At 34.5% G+C, this 21,721-nt stretch overlaps 3 protein-coding genes across 3 annotated transcripts; 1 reads left to right on the plus strand and 2 right to left on the minus strand.

Annotated features, from left to right (window-relative positions):
• Positions 1 to 4,415: 4,415 nt before the first annotated feature.
• Positions 4,416 to 5,645, minus strand: LOC112757759 (uncharacterized). Its single transcript, XM_025806317.1, has 4 exons — positions 5,501 to 5,645; positions 4,973 to 5,336; positions 4,690 to 4,808; positions 4,416 to 4,609 (listed from the first exon to the last, which is right to left on the minus strand). The coding sequence occupies exons 1-4, from the start codon at positions 5,643 to 5,645 to the stop codon at positions 4,416 to 4,418; spliced, it is 822 nt and encodes a 273-aa protein (XP_025662102.1).
• Positions 5,646 to 12,634: 6,989 nt separating this feature from the next.
• On the plus strand, positions 12,635 to 15,591 carry LOC112755561 (uncharacterized). The gene is made up of 2 exons (XM_025803733.3): positions 12,635 to 13,038; positions 14,080 to 15,591. Exons 1-2 carry the CDS (start codon positions 12,939 to 12,941, stop codon positions 15,297 to 15,299), a joined length of 1,320 nt encoding a protein of 439 aa, XP_025659518.1. The 5' UTR covers positions 12,635 to 12,938; the 3' UTR covers positions 15,300 to 15,591.
• Positions 15,592 to 16,629: 1,038 nt separating this feature from the next.
• On the minus strand, positions 16,630 to 17,989 carry LOC112755562 (uncharacterized). Its single transcript, XM_025803734.2, has 2 exons — positions 17,679 to 17,989; positions 16,630 to 17,138 (listed from the first exon to the last, which is right to left on the minus strand). The coding sequence occupies exons 1-2, from the start codon at positions 17,907 to 17,909 to the stop codon at positions 16,971 to 16,973; spliced, it is 399 nt and encodes a 132-aa protein (XP_025659519.1). The 5' UTR covers positions 17,910 to 17,989; the 3' UTR covers positions 16,630 to 16,970.
• Between the last annotated feature and the right edge of the window lie 3,732 nt (positions 17,990 to 21,721).

Genomic DNA, 21,721 nt, shown 5'->3' on the forward strand with positions numbered 1-21,721 from the left:
CAAGAATATCCTCATTTGCAGTAATGCTTACTGATTCAACCATCTTCTTCTTCTTTTGCTGCTGCTTTCTCTTTAATTAATTACCTTAAATAATACCTAATTTTAATACAATGAACCAAGACACTTTTCTAAATCTAAGTACATCTATGTAAACAAAGGTTTAACTATTTGAGTGAAGGAAAAGTAAAAAATCTAGTCACATAATTAAAGATAAATTACTAAGAAATTCTATATTGTGACACATGTTCTAATACAAATTTGACATTGTCTAATAACTTGAGTATTTATTGCACATGTTTAACACTTTGAAAAAATACTTTGTTGAGTGCGATGCTTTTTATATAATTTATTTAGTTTTTTGCATGAACAAAATATTATTCCAACACAATTGAATATATATTTGTGATGGAATAATTCCTTCTGTGTATTTTATATATTTCATTCACGTTTCTTTTATTCTTTTTTTTCTCTTGCCTTCTCTATTTTTAAGTAGTGGGTATTTATTTTAAATCATTTTAATCTTTTTATATTTTTTAATTTGATAAACTAAAAACTAATTAATTTGTTGTGGATGTGAATTCTATTTAAAGATTTGTCCAACAACCAAAATTCAACTAAGGATCATAGTTCACTAATTCTAGACTTCTAACACAAAATACCTTAAATCAATAATTCACCAAATTATTAGTTAATCAACAAGCACCAAACCAACCACGTTCATCAACTATAATATTCAACCATAATTCTCTCCAAATTAACATAACAACATTCACCATCCAAAATTAATAACTAATTATCCAATAAACTTCAACCAAATATATTCATCGACAAATTACTAAACATTAAACATACACCTGCATTCCAACTTATCCTATGGTCATCTAGCCTAAGTTTTCACAGAACATTATATATTAAATGCAAGAAACCTAAACCATACCTTGGCCGATTTCCACGTAACGACCAAAGCAAATTATTTAAAAGAGATTTAGATTTAAAGGTTATATGGTTTGATTTTGAGTTATTAAGAAAATGAGTATGTTATAAGTTTGAAGTTTGATTCTTAGAAAAGAATGAATTATGTTTTGAATTGGAACTATTGATGGATGGAATGGGAGGTGTGATAATGAAGGATAAGGATTGAATATATTTAATGTATGATGATGAATGAAATGCAATTGAGAATGATGTGGATGTTGATGAATTATAATTGAATTGTTTACATGGCTTATGAATTTGAATGATCTGAGATACGAGATTTCCTGGATAAAGTGTCGTGGCTTGCCACCACGTGTACCAGGTAGAAAACTCGATACTCTGTTGACCTTACGACGTAAGTGTGACCGGGCACTATATAAATTTCCGGGAATGTTACTCCCATTGAGAAATATTGATTATTTGAGATAAAGCTATGCAGAGACTCATGGGGATGCACGTCGGGGGACCGTCTAAGTATAATTCATACTTGTCGGGTTGGCTAGATAACCGACAGATGAGCCTCATCAGCCATAGGACAGGCATGCATCATATGCATATTACTCGAATTACTTGCGTGTGTATTAACTGGGTGTGCCTAAATGTACTTGCCATGTTAAATGTATATTTGTTACCTGCAGTACCCGTAACCTTCTTGTGCTTGCCTTTGTTTGTTTAATTGTCTGTGAAAATGCATGATGGAGTTGGAGATATGGAGGAATGGCAGAATGAGATTTAGATTTAAGGTTAAGTTAAGTTAGGTTTAAATATCCTTAGTAAACCACCTTTTATGGCTTCTGTTTAATACTTTAAGCTTTATAATCTGAGTGTCGGCGTTCTAGGATTGCCTCTGGCATTCCCAGGACCTTATATATTATGTGTGTGGCACCTTTACCATACTGAGAACCTCCGGTTCTCATTCCATACTATGTTGTTATTTTTCAGATGCAGGTCGAGAGGCATCTCGTTAGGCGTCTGGACCCTTGAAGCGGAGTGGTTACAGGATTATTTTATTATGCTATGATGTGTATATATGTACTTGGTTTTCTCTCCACATAACTGGTCCTTTTGATCCTCCTAGAGGTTTATGGAGAGGCAGTATTGTGTATATGTACTTTTGGGTTTCGGATATGTATGTATATATATGTAAATATTCTCCAGCCAGTCTTGACTTCGCAGGCTGAGTTAGAAGCTTGTTATTTTATATCTTTGGCACTCTATTCCTACTTCTGTTATCACATGTTTAATATTTATGGTTTCCTTAGCACGCAGGTTAACTCGTTCCTTGAGCGTTGTGCTTTTATTTTGCGATTTTTTTTGTTTCCTCTTTTCTTCAAAACTCCTAACATATTATAATTCTCCTGCTATTATATATACTCATTTTATTTTAGAGGTCGTAATAACACACCACATCTGTTTTACGACTTAAGTGTAAAGCTTAATGTGATAGGGTGTTACATAAGACTAATCATTAAATGCAATAATCAATTCAACTTATCCTATGGTTCCTCTAACCTAAATTTTCACGACACCGTAAATATTAAACGTGCGAAACTTAAACCATACCTTGGCCGATCACTTAGTTCACCCAAGGCAGCCTCACAACTCAAATTTACAGCCCCTCCAAGCTCAATCAAACAGCCCCAAAACAAGCCTTGGTCACCAACAAATCTCCAAGTAATCCCAATTCAATTCCAATGCATAAACACCCACTTAACCTACACCTAATACATATATATATGTTCCAATTCAGTTCTCCATTACCAAAACAAGATTGAGCTAGGGTTAGGGTATTCTTACTATACCCATATGCTCAATAGCTTGAGCCCACAAGTTCCGGAAGCTAACTTGAACCTAGAACACAAAAATTGGACAAGATTCACTATAGGTTTTCAAGTTTACCAAAAAAAGAAGGGTAGAGGTTCTGAACCTAATAGGAGGCTTACAAGTGAAATTGTTCGGATAGAAAGATAGAGCTCGACGCACTGAGCGCGTGGTCGCGAACGGTGTGGCGATCGGAGCCCGAACGGAAGAGTTATGGTGGATCAAAGGTTGTGAGGGTTGAGAGCTCCTCCTCCCTTCCCCAATTCTGTTTGTGTTCGCTGCATGCAATGGGGAAGAAGGAGAGCTGCTGTTTTGTTTAAATGTTTGGGTCCGGTTGGACCCACAGGTCCGGTTTGGGCTCCGGTTCAACCGGTTCGGTTCTTCCAGTCCAACTTTGGGCCAAATTATCGAAATTGATATCAAAATTCTCGTTTTGACGAGCTCTATCCTATTTTGATATCAGTTTTGTGTATTTAATTTTCCTAATTAAAATTTAATTTATTAACTAATTATTTACCGATTTTAGCGGGATTTACATCGCTGACCAATGAAATCTGCATATACAAAATATGATTTAAATTCAACTTTCAACTCTTACTTAAACTGACGAATAAATTGATCACTTGACCAACTTAAATTAGTTAAATCATTCTAATTATTATATATATATATATATATACACAACATAGTTTTTTATTGCGGATGGCGACTCATGGCGGTGAGCCAAAAATTCGCCATAAAGTTATAGCAAATGGCGTTGCGAAAAATGGCAGAAATGACAGATTATATAAAAAATACACATATATGTACAAAAAAACATGCAAAAAAATTATAAATATAATAACTATAAAATCTATCTATATAAGCAACTTTCTAGTAATAAAACATCCAATTAATATAGCAAATATAGTAGCAAATTTAACAAATAAACATACATCAAGTTCAAATCATAACTCAAAAGTCATAAGCAAGCCATAAAATAGAAGACATAAAACATAAAAACTATAAACCATCTATATTCTAGCTCTCATCAAATTCATCCAAATTAACACGATTATTATCGTGTCCCTCTGCTCTCATCATCCTCTGATTTGGTATCATTGAATTGAATCTCCTCTTCTTATTCTTCTTCATTTTCAGAATCCTCTTCATTTTCAAATTCTAGTTCTTCTTCCTCTTCCACAATTACTGCCTTTCTTTTTCCTTTTTTTGAAGCTTTAGACCCACTTAGTCCACCCTTTGCACCACCTCTTTTCTTTTTCTATTTTGTTGTTTTCTAGTATTTGTCGTAGGCTCATGTCCTCCCATTGCTTCAAACACAAGGTTCCAACTCAAAGTGTTGTCATCTTGATAAACTAAATCAACATCATCATCCACGTTATCATCATCTCAAAAGGTGGCAGACCCAATTTCTCCCACTAACTACTCATTACACTCATCAATGTCATTAAGTGCAATAGGGTCAACTTCATCTTTAAGGTTGTAACTCTTGATGAGTTGTTGGTTATACTTTATAAAGACCAAACTCTCCATCCTTTCATGATCAAGCCTATTTCTTTTCTTAGTATGAATATGCTCAAATATACTCCAATTGCGCTCACATGCCGAAGCACTACAAGTCAAGCTCTATACTTTATGAAGACTAAACTCTCCATCCTTTCATGATCAAGCCTATTTCTTTTCTTAGTATGAATATGCTCAAATATACTCCAATTGTGCTCACATTCTGAAACTCTACAAGTCAAGCTCAAGATCTTGATAGCAAGGTCTCGCATGTTTGGAGCTTCATGCCCATATATCCGCCACCAAAATGCTATAAAATTTAAATAAATTTGTCTAAGCTTTTAATCGAACTAAATTTATAAAGTTTTGTAAAATTTATAACAATCTTACCTGGTAAAATCTTTTTCCTTTGAGATTTTTCAAAATCTGATCCAAAAAGTCCATAGCCGGCCTTGTATAATGCTTGCTCCTCCAATATCTTCTGTTGCATAGCTTGACTTGGCACAAATCTAGTGATACACTCAAATCACCCTTTTGTAACTTCTAAATCCAGCTCAATCCGAGGGTTGTCATAAAACAAGTCAGAATTTAGAAAATGGCCAGCTACATGCAACGGACGAGATGAAGTTGGCAATTCCATCTGTTGTCAATAATTTTAAAAACATCATTGTACTTGCTCTCATCATTAAGAAATGTTTTCATGATGCATTCCTTTGCCTTCTCCATTGCTTCATAAATATATCTCATTGATGGCTTCTTCTCCCCATCAAAAAGTCTAAGCACCTGAACAAGAAGACCCATGATCTTAAGGGTGTACTTGGCATGATTCCAAAAGGAGGGCATGTTAACAATCTTTGTTGCCTCCCTCCCATTTGCCTCCTTTGACAATTTATTCTTTGCCCATTCATCCGAAGTGAACATTTTTCTCATATTTCCTTTCTCCTCATAAACCCTTTCCAAAGAGAGAAATGACGTGGCAAATCTGGTGACTGCATGCCTTACCAACTCCTTGTCATTTGTGAAGTGTCTCAACATAGCTAACATGCTAGAGTGACTATAAGTGAAGCTAACCAAAGAAATGGCCCTTTTATGATTTTTTGAAATAATGGTAACTTCCCAATATCCTCAAGCATCGAGTCCAAACAGTGGGCAACACAAGGGGTCCAAAATAAATTTGGTCTTTTCTCCATCAGCAACTTACCGGCAAGAACATAATTGCTCCCATTATCAGTTACAACTTGAACAACGTTGTGCTCACCAATTTTCTCCACAACATCATCAAGAAGCTCAAATAATTTCTCATCAGTCTTCACATAATCAGAAGTATCAATAGACTTCAAAGCCATTGTCCCAGTTGGAGAGTTTACAAGAAAATTAATAATGCTCATTTGCCTCTTATCCGTCCAAGCATCTGACATAATAGAGCAACCATATTTTTTTCATTGTTCTTTATAACCCTTCAACAATCCTTTGGTGTATTCCAACTCCTCATTAAGCAACGGAACTCTTAGAGCATAATAACTGGGAGCAGGTAAATTGGGACCAAAGATTCCAACAGCCCACAATATTTCTTGAAAACTCTTCAACTTTACTGGGTTCAATGGAATCCTAGCTTGGTAGAACCACCGTGCTATGTACCGATGAACTCTACGAACTGCTTTCTTATTACATGCTTCTTTGATGTTCTGCTGCCTCAATTTCTCTCTTTTGTTTCTTGCAATGGCAGTTTCAGGTCTTCTAACAAACAAGTCCATTGGACCTCTCATGCTAGTTGCACCCCTCTAGCACTACTTGCACCCCCTCTAGCTATTGCCATGGGAGCTGAATTATGAGATTCATCAATCCCTTGAGCATCTTGCTCCGATAATCCGAACCCTAAACTCTCTATGTCAAGTTCTCTAGCATTGACACTCTGTTCTTCGGTGCTTTCCGGTGTGGCACTTTGTCTTTCTCGATTCTTTTTCTGATTGTAATACTCCCATAATTCAGCAATAACATCTTTTGGGACCATTTTACATCCAGCAATGTTTCCAGACTTGGTCATTAAGTGCTCTTTTGCCCATAGGGCCGGTAGAAATGACTGACTGAAGATGGAAAGAGATAACCCCTAACAGAGTCCATTCTCGTACATTCTCCCCTACATGCGGGTTTCCAGACAGAAAGATTCCCCTTAGTCATACGGGGTGAGTTTTCCCTAAGGAATGAAAGGCTGATCGCTTGAGTCTATAGGCTACCTCTCCTATCCGCTTCTCTACAAGGTCTACTTTCTTCTTCCTTCAGACCGGGCCAAGCCTTTAGTTAAAGTGGGTTTGGGCTAGGTCGTAGCGCTCCTGCCGCGTCTTGGCAAAGTAGGCTGATGGGCAAGCCTCCTCCTGCCGTGATGCCCTCCTTTCATAATTTTTCCACAAAAATTACATACAGTATCATTGGTATTTCCTTCTTCTACAGTACTAATATATTTTCAGCCTGGGTCAACTCTAATAGAACGGATAGGAGCTGCGGAACCAACAGGGACAGTACCAACAGTAGGACCAACAGAGGTAGGGGTAGGAGCATTATAATCAAGGGCTTGTCTAGAAGTGGACATAGTGAACTGAACTCTGAATGGGAAAAAAATTGGAAGAAGAGAAGTTTAACACTGATTATTGATAAAGAAGGGGCAACAGGGAAGAGAAAAAAGAAAAAAATAGGACCCGAGAAGATGAAACATGTTGTACAAAGTAGCAGTGATGAGCAAGTGATGAGCAGCAGTGATGATCAGTGCCACCAGCAACGGCGGTGATGGGCGGCGCGACGAGCGGTAGTGATGGGTGGCGGCGTGGCTCAGAAATCAGCGTTGTAGAGATGAGAGAACAAAGACGAAGAGAGGTTTTTTTTTCAAAGAAGAGGCAGAGGAGGGAGTTTTTGAATGAGGGGCTGATTATTAGGGTTAGTGGTTAGTGGGATCTGACTTAGGTTTCTTAAGTTACCCAAACTACCCTCAGATTTTTTTGGAAAATCCAAAAAAACCCCGTTATTTCCACCATTCGAATCGCGTTCTGCCATGACGCCACCGCAATTGCGGCCGCCATGGCACCCCCCGTTACAACCCCAACGCGGCGCCCAGTATATGGTGGCAGGGTGAAAACCCGCCACGCTATACCGTTATAGCGCCGCCATAACCGCTATTTGAAAACTGATACACACACATTACTTATTTCAAGTTTTGATTTATAATTCCTTGTAACATTATTTTCAGGAAAATTATATTCTCATATCAAGTGAATAAAACTTAGCTTCTAAAAACACAATAGTCCATACCAAGTGTTATATTGGCTAATTTTATTGGATATGAAACTTAAATGCCTATAACGCTGTGTTATGGATGTTATGAGATTATATACTATTGTAACGGCAGTGAACTGAAGAAAAAGAAATCGGACAGTCTGATTTCTTTACGGAGAGAGAGGAACACAAATCAAACCGTCTAATTTGTCTGCGATAAAAATATTCTGGGTATGAAAATCGAATCCACCGATTTCATGCATGCAAAATTTGTTACGTTGATAGAACTTTAATCGGACGGTTCGATTTAAGTTCTCCAAAAATTTGAAATGATAAAAAGGCGGTTGGACAGTTCGATTTCAATGTTTATATATACCCAAACATAACCGAACTCTCCACTTCATCTTCTTCTTCTCTCAATCTTTAGATCTTCTGAAACTCCTCTCCTCTCCTCTTCTTCTTCCTCTCCGGTGTTTCAAAAAAAAATACCAAAGTTGAGAGTGTTCAATGTGAGTATATTATGATAGATGATAGAGTTATGTTAAAAGTATATTATCATGGACAGATTTTATTACAAACATCTGAAGGAGTGAAATTTGTATGTGAAAATCCATTAGATATTATTATTCCATTCACACTGTCATTTGAAGAACTAAAAGATGTAATTTGTGAGAAGATGGATTCTCAAATATCTAGGAGAGTGTCGTGTATTTTGTATAGATATCCTATATCTATGTTTGGTGGGTTCGTTCAATTTCAAACCAAATATGTAACTGATGAAGCGAGCATGCAAGAAATATTTTCAGTATATATTGAAAGTCGGTTCCGAATATCGTTCATCGAGCTGTATATTGAGTTCAAACAATCTGCAGCAGACCGAGATATTGAATTGGAAGATTATAATAGTGATAGCAAGGAAGAGTTTGAAAGTAACTATGAGGTCGTTGATCAAGTTGACGACACTATGGAGGCAGATGTGGCGGATATGGAAAATGCACTAGCAAACCAGCATCCGTTTGAGGAGTCGACTTTCATGCGGTCGTTGGATTTGGAGGCCATGCATACACCAGAGTTTCTTCAATATGTAAATGTAGGTATGTAATAATTATAATTTATGATTTATACATAGATTTTGACCTCTGAGACAAATATTTAATAGTTATTTAAATAGGTAAAATATAGCATATAATTACCTGTTTAATGTTTATTTATTAAGTATTATGTATGTTGAGAAATTTATTATTTCGTAGTTTTGTATAGTTATTAATTATTAAATAGCATTTGATGACTTAATTTTACTAAGTTATTAAATAACATTTGATGGCTATACTTAATTTATTAATTAATTAATTTTTGAATAATTTATACTTGATTTATGAATCATAGATAGATTTTTATTATTAAGACACGTATTTAATAATTATTTATCAAAATATAAATTTTGTGGTGTGATTGCAAGAGAGCTTCCTGTTATGACGGATGGTGAATTCACCGTGGAAATGGAATTCAGTTCTAGCAGGGAGGTAGTGATTAAGGTGATGAAAGATTATACCATCCGTAGAGGTATAGATTATTAAGTGTATGAGTCGGAACCAATAACATTCTATGCTAAATGTACTTAATATGGCACATGTTGTGATTGACTAATCAGAGTTAACAAAATGTGAAAGAAGTACTGCTGGGAGATAAGAAGGTACAATGGTAGTCACACCTATACTAGGGCCACCATTTCTCAAGATCATTCAAAACTAGATTCCAACACAATTGCAAAAGCAATAAAGCCGTTAGTAGAAGTTAGCCCATCTATAAAGGTGAAATCAGTGATTGCGGAAGTATAATTGAAGTTTAATTACACCATAAGTTATCACAAAGCAAAAGGCAGTAGAGTCAATTTTTGGAGGTTAGGAAGCTTTGTACGAAGCTTTGCCCATATGGTTTGAGGCCAAGTGTCACAAGGAGCCATCAGCAGTCGTTCATTTTAAAACAATGGCTGCATACCAGCGGGATGACTTGGTTCCTAGTATCCATGTACTACATCGAGTCTTCTGGAGTTATTATCCTTGTATTAAAGCATTCAAACATTGCAAGCCAGTAATGCAGGTAGACGGGACTCATTTATATGAAAAATATAAGGGTTGTTTGTTAGTTGCAGTTTCACAGAATGACAATAACAATATCGTGCCTATTGAATTTGCGATAGTGGAATGAAAGACATCCGAGGCGTGACACTTTTTTCTTAGTAACTTGCGACAACATGTGGTGACACGTGATGGTGTGGGCCTTATCTCCGATCGGCACGAATCCATCAGGTCAGCTATTGCTTGTAGTAACGGAGCTTGGTCTCCTCCTAGAGCTTTCCAGCCACATGTTTTGTATCAGGCACATAGAGTCCAACTTCTTGAGAAAGTTCAAGGCTCCGTACCTGCAGAAGTTTATCGTCAACATCGATAAATTTGCATAAAACAAAATTTGTTATTGCTATAGTTACTATTATAATGAATTTTGTTTATAGTTGGCCTTTTTTTATCACATGATATTCAAAGACAGTTCGCGAGTATAAGATGCGTTATCAGCTATTACGCGAGTGGGGTGAGACTTATACCAACTGGCTGAATCGGATCCCACATGAACAATATATTTTGGCATTTGATGGTGGATACCGATGGAGTCATATGACCACCAATCTAGTGGAATCCATCAACTTGGTCTTGAAAGGGACGCGCAATCTCCTAGTCACTGCATTTGTTAAGGCAATGTTTTACAGGCTTAATGAATTGTTCATTCGAAAAAGAGCCGAGGCTGAGGCTCATATTAATGCTGGACATGTGTTCTCTGAGCTTGTGACCTCCAAATTGCATGTGAATTAGCGGACATCGGAGAATATCCAGGTTAGTTGCTTTGACAGGCAGAATGAAGTATTCAAAATATGTGAGATGCCAGTGGTGCGGAGTATGCAGTTGACCTACATCGATAACATTGTGACTGTGGTGAATTTCAGGTAGACCGACTTTCGTGTCGACATGTATTTGCTTGTTGTGCAAATTAGTGGCTGGATTGACAACTGTATGTTCATGATGTTTACAAGATGGACCAAGTTCGAACAGTATACAGAGCTAGGTTTAGGCCACTAGGGAATCCCACAACATGGCCTGTTTATCATGGACCTCGATTCATAGGTAATCCGTTCCTCAGATGGATAGCGAAAGGTCGGCCAAGGATGACCTGTTTCTTGAATGAGATGAACACTCAGATGTTGCATGGTCTTAGGCGATGTAAGCAATATGGGGTCGAGGGACACAACCATAGCAGATGTCGTCAATGTAGTGGTGCAAGTGCAAGTCCGGCCACCCAATAGAGCTACTATTGTTGTTGCATTTTGTTTGTCATGTTATTGTATGACTTTGGCATTTTTATATATTGAATCGAAGTAGTTCTTAGTCGGATTATAAAGTAAATTCACATAGTTAATGATATAAAGTGAATTAACATAGTTAACGACATATCGTCCAACAAACAACAAACACATTCTAACTAAAATAGTTAACAAAAATAAACACATTATTTTCTCATCGTCTACTTTATATTTTTGTATAATTTTTTGCACTTCTTTACAACCCTGTTAAAAGCGGACAAGATAAATCAATTAGCACTCCGATGTGGATGATCAGCTCTAAAATTATAGTCTTTTTCTTTTTTACTTGTGATTGTACCTATCAAAATACAACACATTTAATATCCAACTAATTAAACCAATTTAATATCCAACTAATTAAACCAAAAAAATTATCAGACAGTATTCTATCAAAATAACTATATCTAAAAAATTACTTTACCTACACTAGACGCTGGATTATCCAACTGTCTTCATCATCTTGGCCAGCCGACTCATTATCATCATCGACATGGTCATTCTTATCCTCGTCCTCATTCTATTTCTCTGCCTCTTCAGCTAATTGATATATCAAGCTTTTAATTGCTTCATCCGTACCTTGTTATGTCATCAGTGATAAAAGCTCAAAGTTAAGTATTTTCTTTGTGAACGGATGGAGTGAGGTGAATCAGTGAAAGGGTAAGTGGTTATAAAAAAAATAAATTAAAATTAATATCAATTAAAGAATATTATTATGATTAGTCTTTATAGTAATAATATATACAAAAACTAAATTATATTAGATATCATTAATATTAGATATGTTACATCTTAATAATTAAGAATATATTAAGATTAACATGCGGAAAGAATGAAATTTATGTGATAATTTGTGTGACAAGTGAGTGTGATAAAAATTTAATATGTATAATGATAATATAAATAAATTCAATTTTAAAAATTATAACTGATTATGGCTAAAATATTTTGGTTCTAATATTTTTCATTTTATAAAATATCATAAAATTTAATAACGCTATCATATTAAAATTAGAACTGCACATATCCGTATATCCACAGTAATTATTCACATCATATTTGAATTTTGTGGATATTATCCGATCTGCAGAGTCATCGGATCGATCCGCACTGTGATAGGATCGGATTGTGGATTCGGCAGTGATATCCGCGGATCCGATCTGTAAATTCGCATATCCGCACATCACATATAAATAACATAATTTAAGAAAATAAACTCTAATATGATATGAATTTTAGTGTGTTATTTTATGAATTTTATGATATTTTGTTTTTAATTTTTTATGTTGTACTTCGACTTAGAATAATTAAACTTAAATCTTGAGTTATTATTTTGTTTTTATTTTTGTTATTGAAGAAAACTATTGTTGATAATATCTTAGGAGTAGATAGGCTTAAACAGATAAAAATAATTTTTTTGAATATTTTTTGTAAAAACAACCAAACAAAATCTTAAAATAGTTTTTTTAATTATGCGGATATACCCAATATCTAATCGGATCGGATCGAATCGGGACTAATATCGTATCTGATCCCAATCTACCGAGTGCAATGCAGAATTTTAGGTTATGTCCGATCCGATTCGATCCTATTCGTGTGCGGTCCTAATTAAAATTTAGTAAATATCTTTAAAAAAAAAAGATAGCCGATGTCCGATGATGCTAATACCCTGAATTTCTGGTGTGGTTAGATTAGAAGCAGTGACTTTCGAAACACTCGTCACTTTATAGTACTTTGCAGCGTTACTTAATTGGGAGAAGAAAAGTAGAAAACCCCAACAAACCTGTCTTTCCCCTTCTATTCTTTCTTTCTTTGTTTGTTTCTTTTCCTTGCCCTTCAAAATTTAACATTGCAACTTCTAAACACCTCTCTACTACCAACACCACATCAAATCCAGATGCAAATCTCTTCAACTTCGGATAGCTATTCCCATTGAGTGAAAATTAAAAAACAAAAAATAAGAAAAATGGGTAAATGGGATCACCGTCGCCCGCGTAGGTTCTTTCGCCGCCAAAGATCTCCGCTCCATCCCTCCGTCTTCTACGACATCAATGCTCCGCTTCCTGGTAACCTCTTACCTTACCACTTTTTTTTTTTTTTAAATTTTCTTGTGCGACCTTCATATTCTGGTCTCAATTGTTTTCCTTCTTTTATGTTATTTGTTTTTAATTTTAAAAAATTGTTGCGCTGGTAACAGCAGGATTTATTTTAGTGTATTATAGGGAATTAGGGTCAAATTTTCGTTTTCAAATTACTGTTTTATTACTGATAATCACTTCTGCTTGTTGTAATCTTTTCATAACTAAAGAATTCTCAATTGTGATAACATTTAGTGAAAATGACAAAATTTTTCCCCTTCAGACTCTTCCTTGAAACTTAATACACCCTATTTCTGCATAGATTCTGTGACTGTGAGCATAGGGTTTTGTTCTGGCAGATTCTTAATCATCAAAAGGTTGCTTCGGAAATTGGAAGTTAAATAAGTTAGATTTGATTGGAAATAAGTTAGTTTTTTTATTGTCTATTTCGGATGTTGTTGTTTACATGTCACTGAATATGCTCACTCCGTTTTTCTTTCTGTTGCATTCCTTTGAGTTTTGTTCTGTTAAATTATTTTGTAAATATCCTCTTCCTTCAAACATAAAAAAAAAAGAACAGCCCGGTGCAGAAGCATCCTGCGTTAACACAGGATCCAGGAAAGGGCCGTAATGCACGTGGCCTAACTTATAATTACATCAAACATAAAGGGAAAAATAAAAAAGTAAAATAAACTCTGTAATAAACTGGATGCTGCATTTCATGAATGTTGCATAGGTTGTTTGATTCAGTGGATTCCAAGGTAGCCTAGAGTTAGATAAGACTTCTAAATTCAGTATTGATACTGAATTTAGTGGTCTTAAGTAACTCTATTATTTAATGGTCTATTTCAGCGATTTTCCAGAGCTAACTTTCACTGGCTGGACATACTAACATGATGGAGGGCATTGATTCTTTATCTGCATTATGTTACGTCTGAGGAAGAATTTACTATGATGATATTTATTATAACTCTGCCAGTGTAACTTAAATAGTTCATCTACTGATTATGTTGTTTTCGATCATTTTAGACTTTTCGCAAGACGGTGTACCTTTATGGGAGAAGAAATACTGCACTTTGATAGGATCAGTGCCATGGCAGAAGATAGTTGATTCAAAGTATAGTATCAACTGTCATGGTAATGTGCTCAATTGGAATGATTCAGCTGCTGAAGAAGCATTCCACAATGCCAAAAACCTTTACCGGGCAAGGATGAACAACCTCCCCAGCGATATTTCTCTGCCTGATCCTAATATGTACGTTGATCAAATAGATTGGAACCCGTACATTGATCCCAAACTGATCAAGGAAGTGGATAGTACTTACTTTCCTGTGCCTGGCGACGAAAAAGAGAGTTCTAACAAAATCAAACAAACAAAAATTTCACTGGATGATGAAAATGCTTGGGATTGTGCTGGTGATACTTCTCCTAGCAGAGCTTTTGAAAATAGAGTGCAAGACAGCCAGGAGGATTATGATGTTGATGATCCTGGAAATGTGGATAACACCGAAAATCCTTGGGAGAGGAGCATTCCTCAACGAAATGGAGGGTTAAATAACAATGCATGGGAAGGTGGCTGCATTAATTCTTCAAGTTGGAACGAAAGAAGGGACCCTAACATTCACTCTGAGGTTTGGAAATCTGGATATTCTGCTTGGGGGAATGACTGTAAGGGCTTTCTTTCACAGAAAGATAAAGGATGGGATAATGTTAGGGATAATTCATGGTGTCAACAGAAATCGGATAATTTGGTTGTCGGCAGCAACACTTGGAATTGTAAATCGAGTCAGCAGAATGCAACTTCTGGGAGCACAGGATGGGGTAATGTTAGGGACAGTTCGTGGTGTCAACAGAAGTCAAATAATTTGTTTAACAGCGGCAAACCTTGGAATTGTAAATCTAGTAAGCAGAACACAACTCCAGGGAGCACAAGATGGTGTGATGATAGAGACAGTTCATGGTGTCAACAGCATTCAAATAATTTGGTTAACAAAGGAAACCCTGGTAGAAACAACAATGCAAATATGCAAGGATGGGAGCAATGGGAAAATTCTCTTGTTACAAGTAATTCACAATTTAGACGAAACAATGGAGGTATGACACCCTGGAATCAGAGGTTTCAAAGGAAGGAAGGCTATGATCAACAAACTTTTGATCATAACGGCTCTCAGTTTCAGAGAGATGATCGCCAAACAGGTCAATACTGGAGGAGGGAAAATAGTAAAAAGAGGAATTTTGCATATCACTAGGGATTTTAGAACATACTGTGCCTTGTATTTTTTGTGAGAAACACATTTTTTGTTACACTTATAATATTTTGATGCACTGGAATGGCACTGCTTCTGGATTTTGGTGGGAAGCTGGAGTTGCTGAGTTGTACAACAGTAAAGGATCATATATGTCAAGGATAAGAGAAATAATTACATCTCAATTTGGGGGGAATTGTCTTATTCTTGATGCATAATCTCTATTTCACTGCTATGTATAATTTTTTGCTTTTCTAGCAGTACCCTATATATGGTATGGCAAATTTTGGGCTCATTCTATGCACTTGTCATTCAAAATACTTGAATTACTTGGCTGACATTTTAAAATAATTTTACACAGTCTTTGTGTACAATTACTAGTTAAACTTTATTTTTCATGGGGGAATCAATTGGTTTGACCAAATATCGGTTATCAGTTATCAGATTGATAACCGGTTCAGGATAAAAAACGGTTATTAGTGAACCTGTAGAAAATTGGAAGAAATAGTAAATCAAGTGAATCGGCCCGATTATTTAGTGGTTAGCATATTTAAAATAGTAAAACACAAACAATTTTATTTTTTTTAAAGAAAATAGTTTTTCTATTAAAAGATATATATTTTTTTATTATATTTGGTTAAATTTCGATTAAATTTTAGTTGAATCTTTAAAATTCTAATTTTACTGATTTGATTATCAGTTCGGTTTTTAGAACTTTGTTGTTTTGTTTGTATTGTATCTCAACGATTTCAGAGGGTTTGGAGCACTAGTGCCCTAAATTTTTCTTTGATTTGGAGCATTTTAAAAGCAGTTTGCTCAGATGAATGTCATTTTAAGCTGGAGGCCGTCTGAATCTTTGAGCAATGCCTCGGTGAATTTATCCTTCTCAGTCTATAGTTGGAGCAAGTCATGACCTGTTTTTCAGAGTTAACACATCTTGAGGTAATAGGATTATGGGAAGGCTTATTCGGCTAACATTTGATTATATTTGTGCCTTAAAAATAAATGATGTTGGTCCAAAATTTAATTATAGCATGCATGCTTGCATACTAGTTCCCTCATTCCATATTTCCTTTTACCAATACTTGTGCCTGGGGGAGTTAAGAACACACCACAATGGTGCATTACACAATCAGCTCTGAGCTCTCCATGAAATGGCATCCTTAGTTTTTGTTTTGTTGGTTTAACTTTAAAAAATTAATTTTAAGAAAAATTATTTTAACTTTTTTAACAAATTGATAGTGGCCAAACTAGCCTTTGATCACCAATTCACCATATATAAGAATATGTATAGGCACATACTTATTGTTCGGAACCTTCTAAGGATTTGCTCTTATCACAAGAAAAAAGCAATGATCAAATTATTTTATTAATGTTATCGTGTAGAATTAAACCTATATGGCTATATATACACACACCTCTTTCTCATCAAGCCTTCTGAATAATAATATTTTACCTCTAAATCTGTAGAAAAACATTTTACATGATTAATACTTTACAAGTAGGAAAACCATGGCAAGATACATAAACTAAGATAATCATTGCAACAACAAACAAAAAGCAAAAGCTTGAAGAAAGACGCTTCTTCTCTTTCCCTCCTCATTCTGATGTCTGATAATCTATCTACTGCAACAAGATCAACCTGAAAAAATTGTAATTCAAAGGGTTGAAAAACTAAGCTTCCCTTATAGGCCTGTTGCGAGAACGCGGAAGGGCAGGTTCTTGTTGTACAGGAGTTTCTGCATCATCATCATCATCATTATCATCATCATCATAATCTTCATCTTCGTAATCATCATCGTCATCTTCATCAGCTTGCATGATAGCTTCATTCATTGCCATCTGGTATTTGAAAACAAAAGGATAAAATACTGTTTTAGTCCTAACATTTGACCTAATTCCTAATCCAACAAAATTACAGGGTGAAGCATCTTTATTGCCTAATACCAATTTCTTTATGACAATTATAGTTAGCTTCCAATAAAGCATAATAGCTAAGAGTTGATTAGAAACTAAGAATTGCATGCAGAGGATCAATGAACTCATGGAAATTAAGACCAGAGTTTAGATTCTAATCTGAAATCTTGCAGTTTTGACCGAAAGACCTTGTTCAAAATCGCATTACCACAACAACAAATTAGGGCAGCAAAAGTAGTGTTTTGACAGCACCAAAAATCTTCATAAACTTGTTCTAACAACTTAACCTTCAAATTATCCCGAAGGAAGGAGGGGAAATAAGCATAATTGATCATTTAATCCGCAAAATTTTATGCATTCTTCATTTGAATCTCCAGATTTTTCTTGAAACTCTTTTAGTCCTAGAGTTACTAAAATGACATCCTTTTATCATTAATCATTATGATTATTATTATTGGTGGTTACCTCCTCAAAAAATTGTTGGTCGAGTTTATTGGCAATTCGAAGGGAGGTGAGGACGGTGACAGCGAGGAGAGAGAGAGGGAGGCCGATGGCAAAGGCGATGCTACTTGAGCTGGGGCCCGCACGAGCTGGGGCCACCGTGGAAGGCCTATGTTTCCGGCGAAGCGGCGGAGGAATGCGGAAGAAAGGAAGCGGGGAAGAGAGTGACTTGGAGAGGTGAAAGAATGTCGCCATGTTTGGGTTGAGGATAAGAGTAAAGTACTTTTGTTTGGGTTTTTTAACAAAAATAAATTAATTAAATTTAATATTTACATAATAAAAATTCAGGTGTAATCAACTTCATATAAAATTGAAAATTGAGAGCCGTTAAATAAAAGTTTAGTCAAATTAATTAAATTATTTAATAGTTCTCAACTATTAACTTCACGTGAAAAAGTTAAGGCTGAGTTTGACACTGAAACAGGGACACTGAAGCACAACATCGTGTTTGGCAGAAGAGACATGGACAGAGACAATGTGTCCAGAGACACTGAATTAGTATATTTTGTATCTATCCTGACAGGAAGGACACAGAGACACTAACAAGAGACACAACTTATTTTTGTTTTTTTATTATTCTTGTTAATTTTTCATAATTATATTTTTTATTGTTATATTTTTTATCTCAAATTTTTTGAATGAAAAAAATAAGAATAAATTGAATTTTTATAATTTGTTCTAATTTATCACCAAATAAAATATAATAACACAATTTTGTATCTCTATCCATCAGTATTTTATCCTGTCCTATTCTTAGAAACAAACGCAACGAGTAAAGTTGACTACATTTAAATTTTTACCCATTTATACATATATCTACATTTTGTGTTATTTATATTTTTTCACCCTGTTACTTATTTTATTTATACTAAATGCAAGATAATTATATACATATTTCTCTTATAAAAATAATAAAATGAGATTTAGATTATTTATTTAAAAATAATATTATAATAAACAAAATTTTGATGTTTAAATTATAAATAGATTACTTCATCTAAAACTACACATTAATTTCTCTCATTTTTCTCTATTTTTTATAAATGGTTGATGAAGAATATATTTGTAAATGTATATTCAAATGCAAACATGAGGGATGGTGAATTGGTGACGGAGTCTCATTTGAATGTGTTTATCTTACATTGATGTCAGCGTAGAGCTTGAAGAGAATTTTTATGGGTCAATAAAAAATTTTAACATAAAATTGTATAATGACATATATATTAAAATATATTTTTTAAAAATTGTCAGATATATGAGAAAAAAAAATAATTTTATAAATAAAAATAATTTTAAAATAACATTTTCTGAATGTTAAGTGATTTAATATTTTTAATAATTAAATTAAAATAAAGAATTTTAGTATTTTTTAATATAAATAATCAAATTATCATTTAAAAAAAATCATCTTTTAAATTAACTTTAAAATAATTAATTTATTGTTGTTTTTATGGAGATCTTTAGTTTTTTTTTTGGTAGAGAGTAGGGGTGCACAGATCCGGCCCGGTCCCGAACACTTTAGGGGCTAGTTTGGTGTGATTTCATTGGATTTAGGGTCGGATAAGGATCTCAAAAATAGATCCGGTCATTATTTCGGGTCGGGTCCGGGCCATAGCTCAGGTCACCCGAAGTCGGCCTGGTGGCTCGGTCATCATACACAATTAATATTTTGTGTTATTAGTGATGGATCATGACTATTCTTATGTGGAATTTAAGTATTGTAAACCTTAATATTTTGTGTTATTAGTCATTATAAGACTATAAGTTAATGTTTTATGTTTAGAATGCATAAGATTTTAGACTAATGCATAATATTATGTTATTTGTATTGATTTAAATATTTGGTATTATTAGACAATATTAGTATTGATTGTGGTTTTGCTTTAGTATTGATTGTGGTTATGCTTTAATTTTAAAGAATGGTTGGTTCTTGTTATATTTTTCTAAGTGAATTTTATCATGTTAAATAATGGTTGGAGTCTTGAAAATTTAGATATTTTTACATGCTAGCTTACAAGAAGGTATCAACGTAATGTAATGTTAACGGCTCGGTTTTCACCCGGTTTTCACCCGGTATAATTATGACCCGAAAGTGTATTGGTTTCATCGGGTCTAGGGTCGGGTTCGGGTCTAATAAATAGACCCGGTGTATATTTCGGGTCGAGTCTGGGTCCATCAAATCCGGCTTCACCCGATCCATGTGTACCCCTAATAGAGAGTGATATTGAGAATGTGTAAAGATTTTGTTAGTTTTCAATTAATTTGTTATTGTTATTTATTTGAAAGAAATTAGAAATGCTGGGTACAGGTTCCTTCAAAAATCAATGATTTTGATATCAGATTTTTTGGCTTGAAGTTGAAAACCATGAGTATGTTTGGATGGTGCTTGACTGTCAAAAAAAAATCTGATCCAACAAATGATGGAGATATTAAGAGGTGTATTAGGCCTTATAACTCTAGTAAGCAAGTTCCATTTGAAAACAATGATAAGAGGTTCAGCACCGTCAGAACCACCTCCCCTCCAATACCTTACTCTAATCAATCACATAGACAATGAGTGCGTAGTTTAGACTGATGCACCAAACAATAGATACGATGAGTCTGAGTTCGTGTCTGATACCTTAATTATTTCTACAAGAACCAACTTTTATGACTCATCCCAATTCTTTCAATGGTCTCTCAAATTATTACAGCACAGATGAAGATTTCAAGTTTCATTTGAAGCATAAGTTTAGGAATAGAGAAATCATGCGTATAGGATTGAAAAATGATAATATTTAAAGAGGTGTCGAATAAGGTCATAGAGTCCAACCAATTGAAATATCATTGTAAGTCTTCATGTTTTATAGTAGAGGAAAGCTTCACATATACCAGTGTACTTGATTGGTATACTAGTATTCTTTGATTTTGAACAATTCAAATATTGAATAAAATATGTTAAAGGCTCAGATATTGTAGAGTAATTTTGAGGTGATGATGTGAATGTGCAGACTGAAGAACATAGTGAGGAGATCACAAGTTGTCCCCTTAACCGAAAAATGAAGCTTGGAAATTCTGGGAGCACGCATGCCCTTAGAGCATACGACACACATCACGACTGCGGCTAAGCGGCTCTCTCCAAGCAGCAGCTGTGTTATGGAGTGCCAGGCCTGTCCCCGTGCGGCTTAGGTGTGGGTTTAATGGACCACATATAGTAGGGATGTTTGCGATACGGTTTGGATTGGTTTTGAGTCAAAAACTCATCCGATTCGAACACTAATTTACTTGCGGTGCGGTTTGGATTGGATAATGTTTAAAAAAAATTCAATCCGATCCGATCCAATTTTAAACGGTTTGGATTGGATTGAATTTGCGGTTTTGTAAATTAAAAAAATTAATACATATAACAAGTCTCAACATCAAATTTTAAATAATTAACAATAACGTAATAAGTCTTAATAATATTTTAAAAAGTCAACGATAACATAACAATAAAAATAAAATTTTAGATTAATTAAAATAAACAAATAAATAATATTTTGAATATAAAATATTTATTAAATAATAATAATACATGAATAATATAAAAATGTATAACAAATTGAACATATTATAAGCATAATTGTAAATATAATAATAAAATAATAATATTATAGTACATTGTGTAGTTTGGATTGAATTGGATCGGTTATGAAAAATAGATTCGAAATTCGATCTGATTCAATAATTTACAAAAAATAGAATCTAAATTCGAATTAGTACGATTTTAATCAATTTCAGTTTAAATTAAATTGAATGAGTGGTTTAATTTAGATAGATTTAGATTTGAAGCCCCCTAATATATAGTGGTTGAGCCTTTGACTATATAATGTCAATGTCATGCTATTATTAGTAAATCTCTTCATGCAATGTTTCTTTTTATTTTCTGTGGCGGTCATTCTCATGTCTAGTGCCTTGTTTATCTTTTGAGTGGATATCATTAACTTTTTAATTTGTCTTAGGTGAATTCTAATTTCTATGACGGTAGA

This window comes from Arachis hypogaea, chromosome 6 (genome assembly GCF_003086295.3).
Source record: "Arachis hypogaea cultivar Tifrunner chromosome 6, arahy.Tifrunner.gnm2.J5K5, whole genome shotgun sequence".
Classification (NCBI taxonomy): Eukaryota; Viridiplantae; Streptophyta; class Magnoliopsida; order Fabales; family Fabaceae; genus Arachis; species Arachis hypogaea.